This window comes from Myotis myotis, unplaced genomic scaffold, assembly GCF_014108235.1.
Source record: "Myotis myotis isolate mMyoMyo1 unplaced genomic scaffold, mMyoMyo1.p scaffold_m19_p_3, whole genome shotgun sequence".
NCBI lineage: Eukaryota > Metazoa > Chordata > Mammalia > Chiroptera > Vespertilionidae > Myotis > Myotis myotis.
This window is the reverse complement of record NW_023416335.1, coordinates 177,720,198-177,735,891: the sequence shown is the minus strand read 5'-3', so window position 1 is coordinate 177,735,891 and position 15,694 is coordinate 177,720,198. Positions and strand designations below refer to the sequence as shown.

Here is a 15,694-nt window from a genome sequence, read left to right as displayed (position 1 = left end):
AGGATAAGCTGAAAGTTTGCCCTTATAAAATATATCCCTTTTTGCGTAGTATAAAATATGACAGTGAAGTGCTTTCTTCAAACCTCTCCTTCCTACCCTCCATGGCTGTGTCTTATCCCATCACTAAGTGATATGGATGTGACTTTAAACTGTATATCACTGTAAGAAGTTGTTTGTCCTCCACATCATTTTGCATGAACATCTTCTAAGCCTGGGGTACCACAGGTGGCTGTGCAGAGCCCTTGGTGGAGGGATGAGCAGCAATCCAGCCCAAAGCACTGCTTGCCAAGTCCTGGTCTATGCCATCAACCTGAAGGAAGGGCCAGCTTTTCCTCATTTGCGCAATATGCTAGCATGGCCCTGTTCTAAGTTTATTCTTTTTCTATACTTTTTTTAAATTGCTACAATGTTTCATCAAACCTATTTTCTTATTTATAATATTTAGCTTTATCTAAAAGCTGCGGAAGCTCTTCCAGCAGTATCCGGCTACCTGTTCCAATAACCCTTGCCTTCTTATTATGATCTGACAGTTTGTAACTATGACAACATGTACTTTATAGGGTAATAGGGCATTTGGTACTTAGCACATTAGTACCTTGATCTCTGGTGGTAATATTAACAAATGCATATATAAAAAAATTAAATACAGTTACTCTAACACTTTCCTTAAAAATGGTAGAAAAAGCACCATTTTACTGGCAATGAATTGGGTGGGTGTCCCAACCTAAAAAAGATGTCACTGCTGGTGTTTCTAAATTCTAGGGGACACAGCGAGACTGGAGGAGCATCGTCACTTCCTTACAGCTCTCAATCATTGGAAGGTAAGCTTAGGTTTAGATGATGGAAACTTATTACCAAGACTGTTATTATTGTTATATCTTTTTCTGTCCTGGAGAGGTAAAAGTCTCAAGGTGAAGTTGAAAAGACTTCTATGGGTTCAGTTGTCCTCCGCAGAATTCGCACAGTACTTTGGTCACACCTCCGTTACAATCTTCGGTTGTATTGCAGTTCATTGTTCACTCAGCGGGCTGATCACAGGCCGAGTTCTCTGAGAGTAGGAATGGTGTTTTATCCATCCTCTCTCCCTGGCAGCTAGCACAGTTCCTTGTACTTCGTGGGACTCAAAGTATCAGTTGGGCACATTAATAAAAAGCATTAAGGGGAAGTTTTTGCTTATATCCATTTTTTTACCACAGGAATTACATAATATAGCCCTTGCATAAGTAAAAATATTAGGAAATATTAAAAATAAACTAGCTCTGCCTTTAGTATCAGTATTGAAGTGGGCAGGAACTGTCTGTACTCAAAGGCTACAGTTCAGTGACTCTCTGCACATTTGATTGATACACACTTCTGAATAAACATCTTAAACCATCATGCATTATGTTGGTAATGCAAGCATGAATGTTTCTAACAATTTAAGATGTGGCTAGTCTGTTCCTTTTAAAGATAGAAATATTTGAAAGAAATATATCAATCAAAGATATATACTTTTTTAAAGTCCTCAATTGAATTTTCCTTTTGTTGTTTAGAGTCCTGTGTCAGTGTGCCTGGATTGTGCACCGGCACAGTGCTTGGTGCTGGCAGTATCGGCACAGATATTGCAAATGAAGCTCTGGATTTACAAAGGTAATGTTTCATCTTTTGCAAATATTACAAGAAAAGTGATTATGCTTATAACACCAATATTCCGAAATCAATGTTTCCTCTATGCAAACAGTAACCAGTTCAACAATATAATGGAAGAGAAGATCACCTTTACGGTAGCAACAAAACAGATAAAAAAGTATTTAGATATAAATTTTACAAGAAGTATCTAGAACTTCATGGGGAAAAAAATTAAAATGCAGATGACTTGAATAACTTTCCAGATACAAGTTGTTTTTTAATAGGAAGACTCAGTATTGTAAGGATGTCAGTGTTCCCTGAACTAACCTATGAATTCAATGTGAATCCAGTCAAAATGGTTTTTTTTAGAATCCAACAAATGGTAGTAACTACATTAGAATATCCAGCAAAATTCTAAAAAAAAAAAAAATTGAGACTAAAACGATCAGATATTATATTATAAAGCTATACTCACGAAAACATTTTGATTAATAAAAAAATAGATTTCAGAAAATAGATTAATGAAATAATAGATTTCAGAAAAGATTCAAACACATATGGAAATTTATTATATGGTAAAAGTGGCATTTCCTCCAGTAAGAGGAAATAGATTAAACTGTTAAGGGCATTATAATAACTCTGAAACCATTTGGGAAAACAAAGCTAGATCCATTTTTATTCTTTCTTTTTTTAAAAAAAATAATTTTTATTTCTTGAAGTATTACAAAGAGTATTACAGATGTCTCCTTTTTTCCCCCCCTTGATACTCCCCCGGCCTCCACCCCCCAGTGTCTTGTGTCCACCGGTTATTCCTATATGCATGCATATAAGTCCTTCGGTTGATCTCTTAACCCCGCCCCCCAAGCCCTCCCCAGGCTTCCCACTGTAGTTTGACAGTCTGTTCAATGCTGCTCTGCCTCTGCATCTACCCCTGTTAATCAGTCTATACTGGTCCCCATTATCTGTCCCAACCTTACTGGAGCCGTCCCAACCTCACCGGGGCCATCCCGACCTCACCGGGGCCGTCTTGACCTCACTGGTGCCGTCCCGACCTCACCAGGGCAGTCTCGACCTCACCGGGGCCATCCCGGCCTCACTGGGGCCGTTTCGGCCTCACCGGGGCCATCCCGACCTCACCGGGGCTGTCCCGACCTCACCGGGCCGTCCCAGCCTCACTGGGGAAACACAAAGTTTGGCACTCTGTCCCCTGCCGGGCAGCTCCCCACCAGACAAAAACTCCAGGCGTCCCTGGTGGCTGAACATCCAGCACGCCTGCTCGGACTTCGCCCTCCACCAAGTGCACAGACTGCCCGTCTGCTGTCCCCCAGTGTCCCACGCGAGACTGGAACCTGTGGGCATGCTTGTGTGTCTGCTGGTACAGCGGTTCCACATCGCCGGCCCAGCAGGGCCCGGCCCCGGCCTGCCCCAAACCCGACTCTGCCCCCCGAGTGCGTCCCTCCTGGATGCAAGGAACCGAAATCTGCAGCCTGCTGGGTTGGGCTCTGTACTTGGCGCCTCTGCACATCCTACTCAGTCTCAATGCTCTTCTTTCTTTCCTTCCAGTTGTAGAGCTTCCACTGGGCCAGCTTTCCCATGGTTCCGTATGATAGCTGTTTGTCCTATAGTTGGTAGTTTCGATGTTGTTGTGGGAGGCAGCATGCACAGGTCTGTACCTTACGGTGCCATCTTGGTTCTCCTGGGTCTGCTTCTTGAGTGTGTCTCCCATGGGTGCGAGGAGTTGAAGTCTGAAATTTGTTGGGTTAGGCTGCAAAAGCACAGGTGGGTCTTTGTGTGCCCCTGGCACAGCTTGGATGGGAATATAAATTGAGTAGGGCGGGGTCTCAGGGAGTCGCAGGGGCGGGGCAAATAGCAATGGCGGAGTCTCCGTGGCTCCTCTCCTCTCCGGGACATTGGGACTTCGCATGTGCGCCAGAGCCTCCCTCGCTTTCCGACCGCTGCTAGGCCATGCCGCCTCTCCCCGTGGGGCCTGGGGCCTCAGAGACCCGCCCCGAGCAAGCCCAGAGGATTAGACAGTTCATAAAAGCACAGGCATTTCCTCTTGTGCCTCTGGCACAGCTTGGATGGGGATGTAAATTGAGTAGGGCGGTGTCTCAGGGAGTTGCCATGGCGGAGCAGATAGCAATGGCAGCGTCTCCGCGGCCCCTTGCCTCTCCGGGACACTGGGACTTCATGTCCCCCAGTGCCAGCGAGCAGCTGCGCGCCAGAGCTTCCCTTGCTTTCCGACCAATGCAAGGCTGTGCCGCCTCTCCCCGTGGGGTCTCGGGCCTGAGAGACCCGCCCCGAGCAATCCGATTGAAAAAAAACCGAGCATCCAGTTGCGGCCCGCCTGGCATGCGACTGTGTACCTCTGTTTTGGGCGCGTCTATAGCTCCTACTCAGTCTCACTGTGCTTCCTTTTCTCCTTCCAGTTGTAGAACTTCCACTGGGCCGACTTCCCCATGGTTCTGAATGGTGGTTGTTTGTCTTATAGTTGGTAGTTTCAATGATGTTGTGGGAGGCAGCCCTCACAGGTCTACTCCCTATGCCGCCATCTTCGATCTCCCCCCATTTTTATTCTTTATACTAATAGGAATTCCAAATAAATCAAAGAGTTTAAAGTAAACCAATAAAAGTATTTTAAACAGAGGTATAAATTTTGTAATGTTAGTTTGGATCATCGTACATCCAGAATTCATGAAGAAAAAATATGATAAATTATATAAAAACTCAAAACTTAGGCATAACTATAACTATTTTAACAAAGTTAAAAGAAATTATAAACTGCACATAATTGTGTATTTCATATGACAAAACGGACTAATCATTTTAATATATGAAGAGTTTATAGTATGAAGTTATTAAACTCTCTGTATATTTTATATAACTATATACTAACCTTAATCTGTACTAAACTTTATATATAGTATAAAGAATAAAGTTATAAGCCAATTTTTAAAAATAGTCAATAATAAAAAATGTTGGACAGTGGACGTGAGTAGAAACAAATACAAATGGCTAAGAAACTAAAAATTGCTCAACCCCACTCACAGTTAAAAACATATATGTACAAACTAAAAGCAATGCCTATTTTCATTTAGAAGGCTGTCAAAGATTTGAATGTTTGATGATATTGGTGAGAGTGTGAGAAAACAGTCACTCGTAAACTGTTTGTGGGGATATATTAGTCCAGCTGCTATGGAAGGCAACTTGACTACACCTGTCCGAAATGTAAGTGTACGTAACCCTAGACTCAGCAGTTCTGCCCCAGGAGCAAATGGCCTTATACAGCCTTGCAAAGATCTATGAACAAGACTATTCATTGATGTGTTTTTTCACAGTAGTGCTTTAAATATTTAAATACTAGAGGCCTGTTGCATGAAAAGATTCGTGCAATAGGCCTTCCCTTCCCCTGGCTGCCAGCACCGGCTTTCCTCCAGCACCCAGGACCCAGGCCTTCGCTCCAGCCGGAGCCACCTTCAAGCCCTGGCTGCTCCGGCCGGAGCCGCCTTCGAAGCCCTTGCTGCTCTGGCCACAGCCACCTTCAGTCTTTGCTCCGCCGCTTCGTGCCATATGCAAATTAACTGCCATCTTTGTTGGTGGTTAATTTGCATATCGTGCTGATTAGCCAATGGGAGGTGTAGCGAAGGTACGGTTAATTACCCTGTTTGTCTATTATTAGATAGGCTAACTTGTTATGGCATATTCATACAACGGAGTACTCCACAACTGTTGAAAATTAGGTAGCTGTATATACGCTAATATGGAAAGTTGTTTAAAGTACATAGTTAATAGAAAAAAAGAACAAGATCAGAACAAAAGGGTAGTGTGTATAATAACCCACATATATAAGGCAAAAGAAAGGTATGTATATAGGCCCATAATTGCCCATCTAAAACTCTGGAGGCAATATAAGTTTTGAACTCAGAATTTCTTTAGATTTTATAAAGATTGTGTTTTGGAATTAAGTTTTTAAAGAGTTATGTGTAATACCTCCAGAGAATATCATGGGCAGCACCCCATAATCAATTAAATTATTATTTCTGCAATGAAGTATTTATAAATTAAATGGTCAGGGAGGACAGGGGAGATTAGAGATTGGGGTATATACATTAAACAAGTTTGGGGAAGAATCATGATTGAAGCTGTTTGGTGGGTATATGAGATTTCATTATATTATCTACTTTTATATCTGTTTCAAGTTTTCCATAATAAAGCTTAAAAATATATTTTTGGAGTGAGGTTTTGTAAATACATGTAGTAAGATAGAGTGGGATAAAAAAAGAAAATAGCTTCATACCAGTCAGGTCAGGTTTTGCTGAGTTCAGATCAATTCAGATTTTGCTGCTAAATGAATTATGGAAAATCTGTCTGGTTTCCCTGTGTTTTAGATTTTGAAATTATAGAAAAGGAACTCATAACTGGATGATGTATAACAACAATACAAGTAATTTGTTCAGACAATTCAGAATTTCTTACCTCCCATAATGGGACTAGGTTTTGTGGGATGGGAAATGTAGAAGAGAGTAATTTTTGCTTTTTATTTTCTTTTTGTACAGTTTATAGTTTTAATTTTTTTAAATTAAAAGTAGTTTAAATTGAAAAAAAAATTACTAGTAAGACATTTGCCATGTCTTGATGGATCCCTTGGTTGCTTCTACCTTGTGGCTACTGTAAGTAATGATGCTGTGAATGTGGGTGTACAAATTAAGTTCTAGTCCTTGTTCTCAGTTCTTTGGGGTATAGACCTAGAAGCAGAATTGCTAGATCATTTGGTAATTCTATTTAGCTTTCTGAGGAACTGCTATTATGTTTTCCATAGCAGTTTCACCATTTTACATTCTCCACCAACTGCACAAGGGTTCAAATTTCTCACCAATGCTTGTTATTTTCTGTTTTGTTTTTTTTTTATAATAGTCATCCAAACGGGTGTGAAGTGGTATCTCATTGTGGTTTTGTTAGTCCAGAGCTTCATTTGTGATATCTATTCTGATACTACCAGCATCCCTATAATTAGTGATGAGAATCTTTTCATGTGCTTATCTGCCATTTGTATATCTTTTTTGGAGAAATGTCAATTTAGGTCCTTTGCCCATTTTTCAATTGTGTTATTTATTTTTTTGTTATTATTGAGTTGTAGGAGTGATTTGTAAATATTTCCCCCAAATCTCTGGGGTGCCTTTTCACTCTGTTTATAGTGTCCTTTGATGCATAGAAGTTTTCAACTTTGGTAAATTTTGACTAAATCTCTTCTTTTATTACGTGTGCTTTTGGTATATCCAAGAAGTCTCTGCCAAATCCAATGTCATGAAGCCTCTTCTCTATGTTGTTTGCTGACATTTTTATAGTTCTAGGTCTTATATTTGGGTCTTTGATCCATTTGGAGTTAATTTTGGTATATGGGGTAAGGTAATAGCCCAACTTCCTTCTTCAGCATGTGGATATCCCAGTTTTCCCAGCACCATTTGTTGAAAAGACTGTCCTTTCCCCCATTGAATGGTCTTAGAACCCTTGTTGAAAATCATTTGACCATATATGCTAGAAGGGCTTTTAAAAAAAATTTATTTTCAGAGAGGAAGGGAGAGGGAGAGGGAGGGAGGGAGGGAAAGAAGAAGGGAGGGAGGAAGGGAGGGAGGGAGGGAGGGAGAGAGAGAGGGAGAGAGAGAGAGAGAGAGAGAGAGAGAGAGAGAGAGAGAGAGAGAGAGAGAGAAAGAGAAAGAAAGAGAAACATCAGTGATGAGAGAGAATCATTGATTGGCTGCCTCCTGCACACCCCCTACTGGGGATTGAGCCTGCAACCCGGGCATGTGCCCTTGACCAGAATCGAACCCGGGACCCTTCATTCTGCAGGCTGATGCTCTATCCACTAAGCCAAAGCAGCTAGGGCTGGAAGGCCATTTTAAGAGGAGTGGAAATTAAGCCAAACATTGACAGTTGGGTACTATTAGAATGGCCAGGATGCAGTGGGGAAGGCATTTATGTATGGAGGCACTTCAGCCATTGTGTAGAGTTGGGTGGGAGAAAGCGTGGTGGTTTCAGGGAACAATAAGGAGACTTCACTGAGAGAGGAATTGGGTTGCTGAGATCAATGGGGCGTTTAAGGTGAAGTCAAGCAGGGAGGGACTTAAGTAGCAGATTTCTACCCAGTGGACGAATGTGAAGGAAGCCATGCTTCAAAAGATTAATCTGGTATGGGGGAGGGGTCGCCAAAGCCAAGTGAGCAGGTGGTGATTGAAAGCCATGAACCACAGAATGAGAAGCCAGCCACGCTCTTTACATTGGCTGTCCTGTGAAAAATCCCCAAGACAGGCCACTGGCCTATTCTTCTGATTTTAGACCAAATTCATTCCATTTCTGTATTAATTTCTCCCTATGTAATTTCTTGTCAACTGCCATCTTGGGAATACATAAACACATGAAGTTATGTTTATGCCATTATGTGTGTCACATAATTGAGCATTTAATAGTATATGTTACTGTCAGTTTTACACATTTAAGTCTCACTGAAGGGATTAATTATCAACATGTATGATTATATTTTTGTCATGTATATTTTGACTATATCTCTTCTTTTATTTCGTGTGCTTTTGTTATATCCAAGAAATCTCTGCCAAGTCCAATGTCATGAAGCCTCTTCTCTATGTTGTTTGCTGACAGTTTGCTGAGGATGACCTATTACAGTAAAAATATCACACATTTTCTACTTAAAGGTTGCAAAATGTTAGGAAGTCTTTCTTTACTTTCAATTCTGCTGCTTGGTTATCTTGATAAGGAACTGAGTTTTGATGTGAATGCCTGTTTTAAACTAAGTGTGTTATAGTATTCTATTATTTTGTGACGTGCTATATTAAGATAAGTAACATGATTTACTTATGGGCTTTTACCTCAGCGTTTTATGTTTCTGTTTACTATGGAGTGTTTTCAGCTCTCCATAGTCAAAAACAATCTGGCACCCAGCAAGTTGGTCTATTGTGAAAACTGTCATGATACTCAGTCTCATGTTCCTTCACTGTATTTTTTTTTATCAGATTGTGATATATTCAGAGGAGAAAATTTCCTTCTAAAAATATATAAGTACAGAAAATGTTTTATGTATCACTTTTTAAAGGTTACAGTCTTCTTCATCCTTGGGTGATTCAAGTCCAACAGATTTAATGAAAGATACTCACACTATAAACTGCAGGAATGTAAGTACAAACATAAGTGACAATATTCATGAAATAAATGAACAATAAAATTTGCTCCTTGTGGATGATTTCTCCTGAGAAAGGAAGCCATCTTAAAAAATAAATGAACCCTTTTCTAGCTAGTCCGTGGTTTAATAGGCCACGTAGAATAGTGGTTCAGAGTGAAGTTACTGGAACCATATGATCTGGGTCCAAAGTTGTGACTCAGACACTTACTGCTGCTTAACCCCAGGTCGGTTTTTTAAACTCTGTGCCTTGATTTCCTCTTTTGTAAAACTGGAATAATAATGGCACCAATTTCTTGGGATGGTGTATGAATTAAGTGATTAAGTATGAAAACAAGCAAAAGCTTAACAGTGTCTGATACACAGCATGTGCTCAGTAAAGGGTAGCTGTTATTACTGCTGTTATTCCAATTCAGCGGATTAAGTGGACACCTTTTGGTCTGTAACAAAGTTTAATATAAGCTACAAGATAAGAATAACATTAATTCAATTCAATAAATACTAGCTATTTGAAGTGCATTGCGGCATATACAAAAGTGACTAAACGTAGTGCTAATATCTGGAAAACTCACATAGAGCATAATTCTAATGTAGCTCCGACAACAAAAGGCCCCAAATGAGGTCTATAAATGAAGTGGTATACGAATATATAGAAAAATTAAATCTGACCAAGGGCAAAAGGGAACTTGCAAATGTATTTTAACATAAAATATTATAAGTCTTTTGGGCTAGTGTTTTTTAATTTTACTCATACATTTAGCAAATGTTTATTGGGTACCCATTTTGTGCCAAGCTATATGTTAGAAACAGGTTAAGTCATTGTAACAAAAATCGCCAAGTAGTGTACATTATATAGGCATTCTGTAGATATAGATAAAGTACCTCAACTTAAGACAGTATAGGTAAACTAGAGGCTCAATGCGTGAAAATTCATGCAAGATTAGGCCTTCCTTCCCCCTGCTGCTGCACCAGCTCCCCTCCGGCACCCGGGACCCTGGATGGCTTCCCTCAGGCTGCCCACAGGCACCGGGACCTGGGCTGGCTTCCCTCCAGCCCTGGCTTGGTCAGGAAGGACATCCGGAATGACGTCCAGAAGACGTCCGGTCTAATTAGCATATTACCCTTTTATTATTATAGATGACTTTCTTTTTGATACACTACATTGTACATTAGATTGTTTGACCTGTAACTCTGTAACAGGATGATAACCTTCTGGTCAAAACCTCTAGCTTAATCCATTCTCCACTCCAAAGCACTATTTCCCTTTGTGGTATCTAATGGGATATGGTTTTGTCACCATTTTTTAAAAAAAATAACTGACTCGGAGCACTGTGGTCAAGAACTTTCCCATCTCACGCTTTTCTTATAGTACAGACATTCATTCAGTTGTGGTTATGAAGAATGTGGGCTTTGGAGCTTATAGTACAGACATTCATTCAGTTGTGGTTATGAAGAATGTGGGCTTTGGAGCTTATAGTACAGACATTCATTCAGTTGTGGTTATGAAGAATGTGGGCTTTGGAGCTTATAGTACAGACATTCATTCAGTTGTGGTTATGAAGAATGTGGGCTTTGGAGCTTATAGTACAGACATTCATTCAGTTGTGGTTATGAAGAATGTGGGCTTTGGAGCTTATAGTACAGACATTCATTCAGTTGTGGTTATGAAGAATGTGGGCTTTGGAGCTTATAGTACAGACATTCATTCAGTTGTGGTTATGAAGAATGTGGGCTTTGGAGCTTATAGTACAGACATTCATTCAGTTGTGGTTATGAAGAATGTGGGCTTTGGAGTCAGGAAAACGGGGTAGAATTATGCCTCTAACACTAGGGCACGAATATTAGCCTCTTTAGGCCTCAGATTCCTGATCCATAAAACAGTTCCCTCACAACATTTTTTAAGTGAAATGGGATGATGCACGTGGGGTGCTTAGGCACAGAGTACTCAGTCAGTGCAGCCCACCGGGGGCCACGCTGCTAGAGGCCCCTGTCCGATAACTGCAAAGAAGTACTTCAGTCAAGTAGGAACCTTACTACTTACTACTCTGTCTTTCCAGATGTCAAATGAAGAGTTGATTCCACTAAATCTGTCTGAAATAGGGGAGCTAGAAGCCACAAGGCAAAACCACAGCACTGTTGCTCCCCACAGTCATGAACCACTCCTAGGTAAGTTTTCTTTGACATCTGCCCACCATTTTGTTTTTCCAAAAACTCCTCCTTAATCACTATATTTTCAGGCATAGGAGATTTCTAGAGAAGCAAACAAGGTCAAAACCAAGATTTTTCCATTCAAAATCCTAAACGCAGTAACCATACTCTTGATGTTAAAATGTATGTTACTTAATGCACCTGTCATTGAATATTTAGTTATCAACAAAATCCAAGGTATTGTTCCTACATACAATGTAAATAAAACTAAGGTATTTCTATCCAGGAAAAAGTGTCCACTCTCAGGAATTCAAGAATTTTTAAAGGGTACCAGTGGTAAAAAGTTTAAGATGCAATTATTCATTCTATGTTTATACAAAGTTCACATCAAGTAAATTCAAGTGACACTGTTTCATACTCCCCATAACTGACATTAATCTACTGAAATTTTATGTTAATGAAAATCAAAGAACTTAAAGAATCTGGGTATCAACTGTGCACAGAACCACTTATTAATCACCTCAAGTTCTGTTGTACTTCGAAAGACATCTAGAAAACTTTGGTTAACCTGCAGCTGTGTTTTAACCCTTAATTTCTAGAACCTTGTCCTTCTGTCTAACTTAAAGCTCATTTCCATGGTAACTCCTTAGGTCCTTTTTTTCAATAAAAAATCTGGTTACTCCCCTTTTATAAGAATACTAGAGGCCTGGTGCACAAAAATCCATGTACTGGGGGGGGGGGGGGTTGTCCCCGGGGGGATCAGGCCTAGGCTGGCAGTCATACATCCCTCTGGCAGCTCGGGTGCCCTTGGGGGATGTCCGACTAACAGTTTAGGCCCACTCTCGGCAGTCGGACATCCTTAGCACTGCCCAGCTTGTGGCTAAGCAGAGTTCCCCCTGTGGGAGCACACTGACCACCAGGGGGCAGCTCCTGTGTTGACCATCTGCCCCCTGGTGGTCAGTGCACGTCATAGTGGCTGGTCGTTCCCAGTCGTTCTGCCTTTAGGGTCAGTTTGCATATTACCCTTTTATTATATAGGATTAAGGCTTTATATTCCCCTTTGCTATAGCCTTCTCATTTTTTGGATTAAACGAGTAAAGTTTTTTTCCCCCACAAAGCAGGTTAAAATTAAATTTCTTCTTTGCACACAAGCACGTACACATACACCGCTGTGCAAGAAAACCTCAGCCTCTAGCTTCCAGTTGTCTGGGAGTCTGTACCTATTCAGGCTCTTATTTTCTATTAAAAAACTCATGCACTAGCTCACTTACATGTATCAAGTGAATTAAGTCCAATTTATCTGACAGCTAATTGTTATAAAAATAGGTGACCCATTAACGAATTTATCTGGCTTCTGCAATTTAAGACCTATAGTCTGCCCTCAAAAAATGCAGTGTATGGCATTCTACCTGTGCTTTGCCTTTTTGATACTAATCATTTTTAACCTTCAAATGTACTTACACGGGCCTGTATTTTTATTCTATAGGCGGTGGTGCCCAGCTGGATTTTGATACCCTGTGGGACAATGACGACACAGCCATAGCTGCCTTTATGAATTACTTAGAAGTACAGGGGGGCCTGGGAGAACCCGATGACTTCAGCGACATCCCCTGGACCCTTTAGCATTTGACTTTTAACTCCAAAAATGGGAAATGTTCTACAGCATTTCCTTTACGAAAAAACTGTATGTTCTTCTGTACTGTATCGATACTCTTTTTATTCTTTATTCTTATGAAGGTTCTACCAATTTTTATATATTTGCACCTATTTCACAGGTGTCTGGGGAAATGTGATGTTTTTCTTCAAATAGAACTGCTCGGAATTTCCTACAGACGCCTTTACTCAGCCAACTGGTTTTAAACCCACTAGCTGCTATTTTTTGCTAAAATATTTCTGACTAAGAGTATCACATACATCTTGCTTTGGTTTTGTTTTTATTTTTTTGATGCAGTTTTTTTGAGTTTGAGAATTTAATATGTTGGCATGGGGGGGGTGTCTTAGATTCATTTAATTGACTTATAATAGTAGATTTGTATAATTTGGAACATTTCCATTTCTTGTATATTTCCTTAATTGAGGACAGGGCTTATGTATTTTTTAAGAAAACTGAGTACTTGAACATTTAAAGGGACAATGCAATTGATAGTCATGATCACAGTGACTACTATGTTTAGTGTTTGTAGACTTGGACAAGCACAGAGCCAGGATATTAATGCCCAGTTGAGCACTTTGAGGTGGATGTTAAATGAGATGATTTTTATTTAAAACTCAGAAAAAGAAAAGTTGAGACACTTTCAACTTTGCTTACAGAACAGGAAAGATTCTGGGCCCCAGATGTTGGTGATTAATTTTTGCATATTTAATCTTAATGTAACCACTCAAGATATACAGATAGAACAGGTTTTCTATGTTGAAATGGTATGTAGTAACTGATTATCTTAGAGGAAGGAACAGGCCCAGGCAGATTAAATGTTTTGTGTAAACACAATTAAATTTATGTATTTTTTAATGTGTGCTGTGTATAAACCAGTTTCTTTTTACATACTTGGGAAAGCAGTGGGCTCACTGGTTAAATGATTAATTAACTGATCCCAAGAACTAGTCGTGGCCTTAAAGATTATTAAGCAGTTAGAGTTACTATTGCATGTAACCGAAGGCAGTTATATACATGGTAATTACCTGAAAACTATGAGGCAATGAGAAAGAATTTAAAAACCAATTTTCTAGCTATAATTAAAAATTTGGAGAGCATTAATCCAGAGGTGGCTCAAATCGAGTGCAAGAATTAAGAATATTTAAAGCACTATAGGTACATCTACCATTTTGAAGATCACATTTCTCTATCACCTTACATTTTAAGAGCTCTTTCTAGTTTACCAAGTAAGTTCCCATATATTGTCCCTTGTGCCCCACACATGAAAGTAAGATAGGCTGGGAACCTGGTGGGGAAACCCTGAGGCTCAGGTGTGGGGTTCAAGTCCAGTTTTCTTTCTCTAGATGGTTCTAACCCTTTCCAGCTGGCTGCTCTGCGCCTCTCACCATAACAAAGCATCATTTTGATCTGGCCCATTTCTTTCGCTGTGAGTACTAGATTGAACTTTTGTCAGGTGTGCCAATGGCAAACATACCGACAGGCATTAACCAAAAGCAGATGTTCCCTTCAAGCGCGATGACTGCAGTGGCTCTGTGGACAAGGGCGTATTGGTACGTTATCCTCTTGACCTGACCCAATGCTCCAGACGTGTCAAAGGGTTGGCACCACTCCTGGACTTGAGACAGCCAGGTTTAGAATAAGCCCAAGAAACCCTATGAGATGGGGGGAGATTGGTTTGAAGCAGCCCAAGCACGATTTGTTAAGTCTGAGGAAGCATGAACGATTACATCTGTTCTCTTAAGTTGTGCAGATGGACTTGCCTTACAAACTTAACACTTTAGCCATCTGAACTCAGGCAGGTTAGCCTTGGCCTGCAGAGTTGGCCTAAGCCAGAGGTTGCAGGATAGGTCATTGTGGCTGGATGGCCTCAAAAGCAGATGGGACAAACCATGATGCAAGGATCTGAGAGGCAGAGTTTCTAGAGGACTTATTCCATAGACCAGTTGGCAGATAGCCAGTTGGATGCTTTGATCCTTTAATAACCCACTCTGATGTTTTCCTGTAGATCTTCTTGCCCTGGACCCAGAATCCAACCCACATGTATGATACTATATAGCTCTCTCAAGTTTAGTGGGTTTTTTTTCAAAACCCATTCTGTTTGCATTTGATTGCTATTACGAGTGGCAGATGTTTATATGTCTTACTCAATATTTCTTTGTCTCCTACCAATTTCTTGAATCTTGGTTGAAAATCTCTATACATTGGATGAAAGCAATGTATTGTGTGTGTGTGTGTGTGTGTGTGTGTCCCCCTCCTAAGAATTACCTACAGTGAAGTAGTGAGGGGGGGAGTGCCTAGAGTCAGAAGAGCCCACTCAGCCTAAATTTAGCTATGTGACTGCAAGTAAGCCATTTAAACCCTCTGTACCTCAGTTTCCTCGTTTGTGACAAGAGATTTGATCTCCGAGTTTACTTCCAGTTCTGATTCTGAGATTCTGATCCTTAGGACTTGAGCATTAGGGTCAGACTTAGAACTGTGTGGTCCCGTGTGATAGGCACCAGCTACATGTGGCTCCTGAGCACTTTAAATGTAGATTTCAATTGAGATGGGCTGTAAATGTAAATTTCATAGCATACTTCAAACAGCATAAAAAGAAATATAAAATATATTAACAATTTTATATGGATTCCATGTTCAAATCATATTTTGGATATACTGAATTTAATAAAACATTAAATTTTTACTTTTGACTTTTCTAATGTGGCTATTAGAAAATTTTAAATTTCACATGTGCCACACATTATATTTCTATTGGATGGCTCTGCTCTATAACATTTTATTAAGTGAATATTATTGAAATAGACCAAAGGTTATACCATGAATATGATTATTTACCTCTAAATGCTGTGGTTTTAAAAAAAAACAATTGCGTATATATCCTTGATTTAGTATAAATAACTGAATCTCTATCCATGTATCAAATTTAAAACTTTTTAAAAACTGGTAAACTTGAAAATTTGATCAGATATTTCATTACAGGATGATAGCCTGAAATCAAATCAAATAAAAACTTGAGATATATGTTGACACTGTATGGTAGTAACTAAATTTGGAAATCCATTGAGAAATCAGAAGGCAAACAGAACAGTACAGAC

General features: G+C 40.0%; 1 protein-coding gene across 3 annotated transcripts in view; it reads left to right on the top strand.

Moving 5' to 3' along the window:
- The window catches only part of ARNTL2 (aryl hydrocarbon receptor nuclear translocator like 2), a 67,096-nt gene extending 51,644 nt beyond the window's left edge, over positions 1 to 15,452 (top strand). For 2 of the 3 annotated variants that reach the window (XM_036299367.1, XM_036299366.1), the window contains 5 exons: positions 763 to 821; positions 1,533 to 1,629; positions 8,714 to 8,792; positions 10,855 to 10,963; positions 12,432 to 15,452. In XM_036299367.1, the coding sequence (XP_036155260.1) occupies positions 763 to 821; positions 1,533 to 1,629; positions 8,714 to 8,792; positions 10,855 to 10,963; positions 12,432 to 12,568 (481 nt within the window). In that variant the 3' untranslated portion in view covers positions 12,569 to 15,452. The remainder of the gene's footprint in view (positions 1 to 762; positions 822 to 1,532; positions 1,630 to 8,713; positions 8,793 to 10,854; positions 10,964 to 12,431) is intronic. The other variant, XR_004966058.1, reaches the window with a different exon arrangement.
- Positions 15,453 to 15,694: the final 242 nt, after the last annotated feature.